Genomic DNA, 11,441 nt, shown 5'->3' with positions numbered 1-11,441 from the left:
TTCCCAAATTTCTAGTTATTTCTAAACCTGTGAATAGTGTAGATAGAGTGTGATAAGACGTTATTAAGGGTGAAAGGGGTCGACAAAATTTTCACTTTCGATTACTCAAAATTCTAGTTTCTTCCAAACCTGTGAATAGTCTAGATAGGGTGTGATAAGACGTTATTGAGGGTGAGAGAGGGTGACTAGATTTTCACTTTCGTTTTCTCAAATTTCTAGTTATTGTCAAACCTGTGAATAGTGTAGATAGAGTGTGATAAGACGTTATTAAGGGTGAGAGAGGGTGACTAGATTTTCACTTTCGTTTTCTCAAATTTCCAGTTTCTGTCAGACCTGTGAATAGTGAAGATATAGTGTGATAAGACGTTGTTAAGGGTGAGAGAGGGTGACAAGACTTCTGGTTTGGATTTGTTAAATGTTCTTAATGTTGTTGAATAGTATATAATAAATGTTTATATGAAATTTACAACTAATTGTAGTAATTAAAAAAATTCAAAAAAAGTTAATTTAAATAATTTTTTATATAGTTTAACTAGTAAATATTCTAAGAAATCAAGTTTTTAGCTTTTGCTCTTGTCATGAGAGTAGCGTTTGTTCGTGAAGGGTGAAAACAAAATTCTGGATCTTTAAGAATGCGCGTCCATTTGCCTTGGCCATACTTCCTCAGTCCTTTAAGAATAAAATCGTCTTCTTCTGCTGTGAAAGAGCTTTTTGGCTTTCGTTCGGTTGGTGAGCGTTGCGTGCTTTTTGGAGGTTTGGCTGTTGATGTAGGTTTCTTAGGTTTTTGAGATTCGACATTTGGTGATTCGTCGTCTGGTTGAGAATTATCGTTAGACATGTCAATTGTGTTTTCAACGCTTACCTTCCTATTGTCCTGATCGTCGGTGATGGTAGAGCTAGGACTGTTATTGATCAGTATTTTCATGCATTCGCTGGCCTTTCGCGCAACATCTCGAGATTTTTGTTTTTGATAGTGGACTTTTGCAACGTTTGATGTGTGTTTTTGGTCCAAGCTGATGATCGCCTGTTCTTCTGTAGTCAAACGTTCTGCGCTCTCAGTTTCAATAATTTGTCGATATCTCGTTGGATTCACATATTTTCCAATCGCTTGATAGACCATTCTGCCAAAGATATCACCAAGATTCTTCAGCTGTGTACCATTTCCGTTCACTAAAAGATACTGACAAGATGGTTTGAAAGTTGGTCTCACAATTTCAACATACTGTTTCACTTTTTCTAAAACAGTTTTTTCAAACAGTAGAGAGTCAAATGCATATGTTGAGTTTGTTTTAAATTTTGTTTGGTCAATCATACCATCCTCTTTGATCGAATTCATCATGGGAATCGTTATAAATTGGTAAGTCATTGGCCTACTTGACTTTACTCTCAGGAACAGCATTGCAACGATAAATGAAGTGGCAAATGACAAATCCCTAGAGGAATGGTTTTTAGTTGTTATCAGTTTCAGTATCTGTTCATATCTAGTTTCGTGGTATGACAAAACTGTTTGAAGCTCTGCCAAAGTGGCCCAGCTGTTTTTGCTCTCAAGTGTTTCAATACTGAATAACGTGTTCCACTCCACTCGCATTTGTCTCCGTAGGCATTGTTTAGCACGAGATAGAAATACTTCACTCGTCATGAAAACTGAAAGTTTTGTAGAGTCTACTCCCTTGTATCTCATAAAGTCAAGGCAATGAGAAAGAGATTGTAAATATGAAATGATACCTGGTTTACCCATTTTGCATTCGGTTTCAATAAACACAACAAATCTCTCGATAAACTGGACGCAACCAATGCAATATTCCATCATGACTTTGGTCAGTTCACACGAGTCATCAAGATCTGAACAACAGTATTTTGCAAATTTGAGTATTCTCTTGACGATTTGTTCAGCTTGAACTTTGTCTTTTCCACCACCACCAGCACTGCAAATCCAATTAACGAAGTCTTGAGCTAATCCACACTTGTTTGAAAAGGATGGCATATCCCAGGTCTTTGTTCTCAACGGTGAAAGTTTGGTTGCTGGATTCAAAAGCTTCTCTGGAAATTTATCTTCTATCTTGGGTTTTTCGTCAAAAAAGAAAAACCAGCCGTGTTTTTCTGTGACGTGTTTCCGGCAACCTCTCTGACTTTTGTAAGCGTTGCTGTCACATTCACTGAGTGGACAAAGATAAATACCATTGATATCTGGTTGTAATTTCAGTCGTTTGGCTTTTTCGCTGGCACCCTCAACATTCTTCCACTCTTTTTTATGAAACGTCCTCTTCATATTGACTGAGTCTAATGATTAGAAAGAACGAATGATCCCTCTATTTATGCACAAAATTCCTTTGGTTTGATTGCACGATTTCATTGGTTCTTTTCAATGGGTTCAAAGTCTAAATGATACCATTAGTTCCATTTAACATCGTTCCACTTTAAATTGGCACTATCAAGTCCCCGCCAAAATTTGCCTTTTTCCATTGGTTCTTTTCCAAGAGCTACAATTGCGCTGATTGTTAACGGACCAATCAGAAACCCAATTTTGTATTTCTCTTTTGTTTTGGGAAAATAGGAATATAAACCTAATAATATTCCTTATTTTTGATATTCCTTCTCTCTAAAAATTATTTAGTGTTTATAGTTTTTTAAATATGAATAATACAAATATAAAGTACAAACAGTTACTTTATAATTACAACATATAAAATTATTTATTGTAAAAATCTAAAAATTAATTGTTCCTTTTTAAATTTACCCTTTATATTCCTTTTAAAAAGGAACAACACTTATATACAGCATAATATGTTCCTTATAAAAGGAATATATCATTGTATAATATTATTTATTGTAATAATCTTTAAATTGTTCCTTTTCAAAATTACCCTTCATATTCCTTTTACAAAGGAACAACACTTATATACAGTATCATATGATCCTTATAAAAAAGGAATACATATATTGTGTATGATATGTTTCTTTAAAAAGGAATATCATGTGTATAAATTTACTTATTGTAATAATTTTTAAATCATTCCTTTTAAAAATTACTCTTTATATTCAATTTTAAAGGAACAACACTTATATACAGTATGAGATATTCCTTATAAAAAAGGAATATGCAAATAGATATAGTGTATGATCTGTTCCTTATAAAAAGGAACAACACTTATATACAGTATGATATGATCCTTATAAAAAAGAAATATGTATATATATAGTGTATGACATGTTCCTTTTAAAAATTGAATAAATCATTGTATAAAAATACTTACTGTAATGATCTTTAAATCATTCCTTTTAAAAATTTCTCTTTATATTCAATTTTAAAGGAACAACACTTATATACAGTATGAGATATTCCTTATAAAAAAGGAATATGCAAATAGATATAGTGTATGATCTGTTCCTTATAAAAAGGAACAACACTTATATACAATATGATATGATCCTTATAAAAAAGAAATATGTATATAGTGTATGACATGTTCCTTTTAAAAATTGAATAAAACATTGTATAAGAATACTTATTGTAATAATCTTTAAATCATTCCTTTTAAATATTACTCTTTATATTCAATTTTAAAGGAACAACACTCATATACAGTATGAGATATTCCTTATAAAAAAAGAATATGCATATAGATATAGTGTATGATCTGTTCCTTATAAAAAGGAACAACACTTATATACAGTATGATATGATCCTTAAAAAAAGGAATATGTATATATAGTGTATGACATGTTCCTTTTAAAAATGAATATACCCTTGTAGAACATGATTTATTGTTATAATCCTCAAATCATTGTTATAATCTTCAAACATTACCCTTTGTTCTCTCGTAAAAGAATTTCCTTATTTATATTAAATTTTTTTCCTTCAATTTCAAATGAATATTATGTTCTCTTTTAAATGAAAAAGAACATTTTGTTCTAATTTGAAAAGTTCCCAATCAAACAATACCAGCACTATTTGTTCAATCAAAGGGAACTCATTGAATACTTTTGAAGGACCATATTCACGTGCACTGTTGGCCAAATTGTTCCCTTGAGAGAGCATGGCAGAATATAATTTGTCAGAGAATCCTTTGTTCCTCCGAATCAGTTCTGAATTATCAATTAGGAACCTATTCCAAAATCAAAGGGGGGTAATCCCATTGATTTTAGGTAGTTTTCACAAATCCATAATGATGTTTATGTAGATAATGATATATTTCTGGCATTTCCAAAATTTACATTTGGCTCTTCACCTGAAAATTCTGTATATAATATATGTGCAATATCTAGAAAAAAAAAATTGAAAAATAACCTGGTAGTAAACTGAAGAGAAATTGGGGCCGTATAGACAAACAGATAGTGACGAAGCGGTGGGCTAGTATTACGATGTAGAACATAAAAATCGGTGTTACTTGAATTTAGGTTTTGCCAATTTTGCGAAAAACCGCAAAAACCAAAAAATGCTGACGTCAGCAAAACTTGTTTTTTAAATAACTCCAGTTTGGCTAATGGTATGAACATGAAATTTGGACCAAAGTTGCACATCATTAAAAGAATCATTTTGAAAATCTTTTGAAATTTTGCTGATGTCTGCACTTTATTGCAAATTTTCGTATACATATTGCGTCAGCAAAATTTGAAAAAAAGAATTATGCAAAAATGTTTTTTTTGTTACTTTAAAAAAAATGATAGACGCTGTCGTTGTGAAAAATAATTGAGGAATCAAAAATGAGCCACAACGGCAAAGTCTCTATTTTTTCACACCTATATGGACCGACGCAAAGCGAAGGGCGCAAATGGCACTAAAGCGGGCTGGCAGAAAGAAACAACAACGACCTAATAAGATTAATAAGCTAATTTGTATGCTATTTGTGAGATGGCTGTCTTTAATTTCTTGTATTGTTTGATTCAATATTGGTACGCCCTCTTAGAGAATCAATATTGGGTGTTCTGGGAGAATTTATAGCACAATTATTCAACTATATCATAAATTAGTTAAGTAGGCGATATTTTATCGATGGTTAGTATCAATTCATGTGCTTATGCATAAATTGTCCCAGAACACTCAATATATACTCTCTCCCTTTATTCAAGATCCTGGTAACCATGAGTAATCATCCCAGCTGACACTGTTGCATGAGCAAAATTGACTCTCAAGACTGCAAAATTTCTAATGATCAAGTCATATCTCAAATTTGATCACAGCTTTCAGTTTAGGATCTATCTACATTTTCATCATTTTATTGCATGTTCACTTTGCCTTTTTCTAGTAGTTTTTCTGTTCTGCAAATACAAATCCCAATTCAAGTTTATTTATGATAATTTATGCATAGAAATTAATTAATTTATATTTATTTATCAATTTTGTCAACTATGTTTAGTATTTATCCACTTTGCTTTTTGTTTATATATCATACTTCAAAACCACATCGACACACATCATCATTCAGTTGTCACTCAGAATTTGAAGAGTCAACATCAAATATACAAATCACATCATTCTTTTGTTTGCATTTTCACTTTTGACTTCACACTTTGCAGCGCCCCATTCCTGGCATACTGGTAATTATTCATTTATATATTATATTTATTACATTTCAATTTCAAGACTTTTCTATTCACTTTTGTATTCAACTATTGTTCAATTTCAAGTAGACATTAAAGGATTTAGGTCAGTTCTCAACTTTTGTCAACTTTTTGTATAAAAGTAGGCGTGTCATTTATTTTTGTTTAGATTTTGATTTTCATTTTGTATTTACTTTTTAGTTTTGAATCATCTTTGATTACAAATATGTGCTGCGATAAAGGAAAAGTGTGACTCATTTCTTGGTGGACACCCTTCTGTTACAGACACAGCGTTGTTTCAACGTTCATCTAACGTTATATGGACGTTGTGAATATTAGAAAAACGTTGAAAGGACGTTGTGTGCCAGCTGGTTACTTTTGTATTTGCTGAGTTCCTGTAAAGTAGAATATTGATTTGTCATCACAGCGTAGTATTCAGACCATGTGAAACTCACGGTAAGACTTACTATCTTAAGGTCCTGTTACATGGTGGCAGGGCATGGGCAAGGAAGCAACTGCCCCGGGGGGACTAAGTTTGCGGGATGCTGGGTGGATGCTGCCAGACTTTTGGTGGTCAGGCATATATTTATAGGGTCAAGCTGGAGTTTTTACAAGGTTTTCGATGATTCGGCCGATTTTTTCGGAAGCACTGAAAGTCAAGGGTCGGAGGAAGGCGCCTCTGATTACTAATTTTGGTGCCCCTTTAGGAATTTCCAGCCAAAAAGAGTGAGAATACCCAAAAGTTTCATGGCACCTAAATTCCAAGTTTCGAAAATTGCCCCCTAACTTTTTTCGATTCTAGGAAAATCCCTCCCTCCCCGTGACAATTACCTCCGGACAATTGCCCCATAACAATTACCCTCCAGACAATTACCCCCAGGACAAACCCCCCCCCCCCCCCTTGAGACAATTACCCCATCCCCAAATAATTACCCTCGAAACAATTCTTGATCGTTGCAATTAGTTTTTTTGACTATTTCTCTTATTATTCTTTAAAACTGCATATTTGAGAATGATGTATGAAAGTATACGAAAGGATGGTGTTAATAGTATGATTTTTCCGAAAACCACTTCTCGTTGTATTTTCGTGAATAAAGAGCTAACCCAAAAAAGTGCAATGAATTATTAAATAACTATAGGGAAATGAGTTGAGAGGGAATTCAAAAATAATGAAATTGTCTAGGGGTAATTGTCCCGGGGCAATTGCCTGAGGGGTAATAATCCAATGGGGCAATTGTCCTAGGGGTAATTTTCTGAGGGGCAATTGTAAAGGGGCAATTGTCTGGGGGTAATTGTACAGGGGCAACTGTCCGGTTAAAATTGTCACGAGGAAAATTGTCCGGGGCAATTACCCGGGGGGGGGGGGGCAATTGTCACGGGGGCAATTATTTTTTGACCTACCGTGCTACTTGTAAGGGTCGTCCCAGACATAAGAAATTCGCACATTCAGCTTTTTATTAAAGTCTATTCACGATAAGTGTGCACTCTTCTTTCTTTTACCCATAACTTTTGAAGGAATTCTTCAATCTTTATAAATTTGGTATCATTGGAAAGATATTAGTGAGTGGAACAATTTAAATGAAAAAAATCTTCAAAAAAACTCTAAAAACGAAGATGAAAATGAAGAAGAGAAAAATGAAGACATTGTAGAAAGGTGCTATAACTTTCATTTTCACTGGAAAGATTCTTTGATCTTAGAAGGTCATCACTGTGAAAAAATATTTCAAAAATAATCATTCAGTCAAAAGATATCAAACAAAGTTATAAGCTGATTGACGTCTAAAAACGCTGTTTTCTGCTGGTTTCTGCTGTTTTTTGGAGTCAACCACTTGTTAACTTTGTATCATAGCTTTAATTAAAAATGTTGCTAAGACCAACCTTGAAATTCGATTATAGGATTTTTGCTGAATTGCTGAAACGAAACCAGCCGTTTATAGCCCGTTTATATTTCATTTTCGGTACTTAATGCACCCCACGCTGATTCATAGCATGACTATACAAATAAAATTTTGCATTTTTGAAATGTCATGGTATATAAACCGAGAAAATTGAGGCGCACATTTTGCAATGAGAGGCACACGTTCAAAGCTTTATTACAGTTAAGTGATAAGTGGATAGTAGAATACGAGGACATTGTGCAAAGTTGAGCATGATTCAGAGTAAAAGCTTGGGGACACACGAGAAGTTATTTCTACGTTGGTGCAATGCAACATGCTCCATCCCAGCAACACAAGAAAAAATGTGTGTCCCATGGTTTCTTTTATTGTGTGGTGGGACAAAAGGTGAGGGAACTGAACCGAAAAGACATGCTAATTTTGTACCTGGGACAATAGAGCAAAATTGATTCGAATCGATTTTGCTCCATTGTCCCAGGGAAAAATGTGAGAGACACAAATGTTATCAAAAGTGTTGTCGATTTAACTTTTATTGGTAGAAAGAAAAATGGGGGTGGGGACACGAGAAAGCGTTAAGGTTGGTGGGATGAAGCATGTTGCATTGCGCGAACGCGAAAAAAACGTCTCGTGTCCACAAGCCTTAAGTTATTCCACACAGACCCGGTGGACCCCGCCCACCCCAGTGGAAAAATAGGCCGAAAATCGTGCCAGGTGGAAAAATCCCCATTGGGATTTCGATTGAAAATTTCATCCCCACTGAGGGAAAATGTTCCACCGGGGCACTGAGACAGGGGTGTTTTTAGGGAGTTTACTTCGGATTTCCCATTATCATGGAGCAATACGGATACTTAAAGTTAGAAAGCCTTACCCTTTCGAGACAAAATGGTTGGTTTGAACGAGTGACCCAGGCTTAAATGGTCAAATCTCCAAAAAGAGAACCTCCTAAGATACATTTTTTGAAAAGAACGGGAAAGATATACTTTTTCATAAGAACATCCAAAATTTTTGAAGCTTTAGAATATTCTTTTTTATTTTTAAGCCTAAAAATGGTCCTATGGTCTCACTATTTTGTGAGTGTTTTTGTCTATTTAAAAATAAGTAGTTTAGAGTCCGTGAAGCCTCAACATGTTCTTATAACTTGTTCTTAATACTTTTGCCATCAAAGCCTTATGTTCTTATACAGTTTATTGTTACAAAAAGTGTACTAGAGTATGGGCAAGGCTTCTATTAATCTCACTAATGAGCCACTCCAGGGATCTTCAAATCACACATCCACGCAATGTTTTTTTTTTCACAATTCACGCAATTTTTGTTCACGCAAAGTTTTCAAATTCACGCATTTACGCAAACCGCTGGGAGGAAACTAATGGTTGTTAAAACATTTTTTATTCGAAAGGGAGGAAGTCTTCTTGTCAGAAAGGTTCATCACCATTAGAAAGAATAGAGCTATTAATTATAATACTAAAAAGTGCTTTGGTTATTAAGCAATGCGGAAGTATAAACTTCTGTTGAAAGCCAGGAAATAGGATGCAGAAAAAATATTGATGACCATCCCATAAATAGTATATTAATCCAATGATTTCAGATTTAATTGTTTTTACCAATATTTACATTGCGTAGTGTGGTTTAGTGAAGAAAGAGTTTCAGTTATTGCTTTGAAGCTGTACTTTATATATTTTTTATATGAAAGCAAGTAACAAATAATAGTTAACTTATGACAGTTAAAAGACATTGAACTTGGATGCATTTTAACTGAAATCTCTTTCAAATGGTCAATGATCTTTAATATTCGTGTTGATTGCAGGATTGTGGGTTCGTTAAAGTTATAAGCTTAACCCTATTCGGCCTAGGGGGGGGGGGGCTCTTTCTGTTCGGAGGTCAAACTATTGGTAATAGTTCCTGAAATAATAGAGCTTTTGCCCTGAAATTTTCTGTAAATTCCTAACTTTTATTTTGCTTCAAAATAAAAAAAAATTGACACGTAAATATTTTCACACCTTGAGCATGATGACATTTCTGACAGTAAGGTGTCACAAAAATTGACACTTTTCTAATACAAATTTATTTATGATGTCAAATATATCTTTTAAACCGTAATTTATTATATATTTAGGATAAAATAAGCATTTTAAGCTCAGGCAACTTTTTTCTAAAGCCTTTGTTAGAATACAATAGCTATTTATAAGAACAAAGGGAATTTTTGGTTTTTGCTCACTTTGGGCATGATTAGTGACGTGATCAAAAAAATTTTTTGTCAAAAGTTACCTTACGTGACAAGGATCTTGTGTACCAAATTTAATCCAAAAAGACCCACTAGATCAAAAGTTAAGGGGTTTTACAGGAAAAGCTCCCCCCCCCCTAGTTCTGAACCGCCCCTGAAAGCCTAGGTTGAATATGGTTAAGTTTGATTTGAAGATGAAAAGTTAAAACCCAGCTGGCACACAACGTTCTTTCAACGTCAATTTGATGTTCACAACGTCCATTTAATGTTAGATGAACGTTGAAACAACGTTGTGTGTCAGCTGGGAGCGAAAAAAAATCAACTTTCCTTCTACAATCCTTCAAGAAATATTTGAGACAAATGGGAAATTCCCCAGGAAGTTTTGAAACCACAATCGATTTGTAAGTGCTCTAAAGTAGGTTCGAAGGGTAGAGTTTTAACTCTGAGTCTTAACGCTAGACTTAAGACTTAGGACCTTAGGATCTGAGGATCCAAAAGTACAAAAATGGTCCATTAAGGCTCAGAATATAGCCTGGAAGTCTGCCAACCCCTCCCAAATTGAAATATTCGATTAAGTTAAAGAGATAGCCCAAAATCGACTTTTTCGGCTGAACTTTAAATCTCGAAAAACGTCAAAATAACCGGAATTCTTAATATATTTCTTGAAAGATTGTAGTTTTATGTCACGCTTTTCAGTACTTTGTACGATCTTTCTGAGCATATTAACGACTTAAACGATTATTTTTCTTCTCTCTAAATTGATGACAACTTAATAATTCTAATATCTTTAGAAAACAAGAAAAAAAAAAGATATATAGAAGAAGATGAGCTACCAATCCATTCTTTACAAATACGTCACTCTTATACTTGGTGTTTTGATCATGGTCTTTAACTCAATCATGTTGATTTATATTCGAAAATCCAAAGCGCACAAACATAAACCAGCTGGATTTGTTTACGTCATCAACATGGCGGTATCTGATTTGTTTGTTGGAGTTGTTATGGTGATTCTCAAGTCAATGGATCCTTACATCGAAACAACTTTAGCTAATAGTGATTTGGCGCAATTTACAAATCACGTTATGAGGTATTGGATGGTTCGTTTCACACTTTTGGTTTCAGTTTTCAATCTGGTTGCGTTAACCATAGATCGTCTGTACGCCATAAGATTCCCGTTTGACGCACAGCAAATGAAACGCCGTTTTCACATCAAAGTTTGTTGCGGAGTATGGCTTCTATCCCTTGTCATGACTTTGTTGTGCTACATTTTTGTTACATATTGCGTAAAAAACAGTTTGCGATACAAAGATGCTATCTTTCCTATTGCGACGATTCCGGCAACTGTGTTGTTTGTTGTGAGTTACACGATGATTTTTACTGTCGTTTGTCGTACTTCAAAGACCGTCAAAAAGATTGAAGCATCCGTCAGGAGTCAACAAGCACCACAGAAAATCCCAAAAGACAAGGTTAGTAATCAACCATTATCTATTTTTCAAGAAGATTATCACGTAGAGAATAAAGTGTCTACTTTGCATCTATTGTTTCGTTTTCAAAACAAAGTTAAAACACATGCGTATTTATAAACTGTTAGTCGTTATTATACACAATGGGCTTTTCCAGAAAAAAAGCGTACACTCCCTGTTGAGGAGCTCCAACCTTTTGTGAACTACCCCCTTGGAATTCCAGGTAATTTTAGGATCATACCCCTCTGGAATTCCGAATTTTTACAGATTTTTCATTCATTACCCCCATGGAATTCCAATTATTTTTGACGGATTTTTGTC

At 34.3% G+C, this 11,441-nt stretch overlaps 2 protein-coding genes across 2 annotated transcripts; one reads left to right on the top strand and one right to left on the bottom strand.

Annotated features, from left to right (window-relative positions):
* Nucleotides 1-1,007: 1,007 nt before the first annotated feature.
* LOC136821774 (uncharacterized) lies at nucleotides 1,008-2,269 on the bottom strand. The gene is made up of 2 exons (XM_067077988.1): nucleotides 1,726-2,269; nucleotides 1,008-1,180 (listed from the first exon to the last, which is right to left on the bottom strand). The coding sequence occupies exons 1-2, from the start codon at nucleotides 2,267-2,269 to the stop codon at nucleotides 1,134-1,136; spliced, it is 591 nt and encodes a 196-aa protein (XP_066934089.1). The 3' UTR covers nucleotides 1,008-1,133.
* An 8,212-nt stretch (nucleotides 2,270-10,481) lies between these two features.
* LOC136821773 (G-protein coupled receptor GRL101-like) lies at nucleotides 10,482-11,240 on the top strand. The gene has a single exon (XM_067077987.1). The coding sequence runs from the start codon at nucleotides 10,482-10,484 to the stop codon at nucleotides 11,238-11,240; it is 759 nt and encodes a 252-aa protein (XP_066934088.1).
* The last annotated feature ends 201 nt before the right edge of the window (nucleotides 11,241-11,441 follow it).

The sequence above is a fragment of the Clytia hemisphaerica genome, unplaced genomic scaffold (assembly GCF_902728285.1).
Source record: "Clytia hemisphaerica strain Z4C2 unplaced genomic scaffold, Clytia hemisphaerica genome assembly, whole genome shotgun sequence".
Lineage (NCBI taxonomy): Eukaryota > Metazoa > Cnidaria > Hydrozoa > Leptothecata > Clytiidae > Clytia > Clytia hemisphaerica.
The sequence above is the reverse complement of the archived record's forward strand: the minus strand, read 5'-3'. Positions and strand labels throughout refer to the sequence as shown.

Bases quoted from the DNA above. Each gene is read 5' to 3' on its own strand.
- LOC136821774 (XM_067077988.1), bottom strand. From the start codon at position 2,269: ATGAAGAGGACGTTTCATAAAAAAGAGTGGAAGAATGTTGAGGGTGCC. The intron at 1,181-1,725 runs GTATCATTTCAT...CCATCTTGTCAG, and splicing joins ATGCAAAATGGGTAAACCAG to TATCTTTTAGTGAACGGAAA.
- LOC136821773 (XM_067077987.1), top strand. From the start codon at position 10,482: ATGAGCTACCAATCCATTCTTTACAAATACGTCACTCTTATACTTGGT.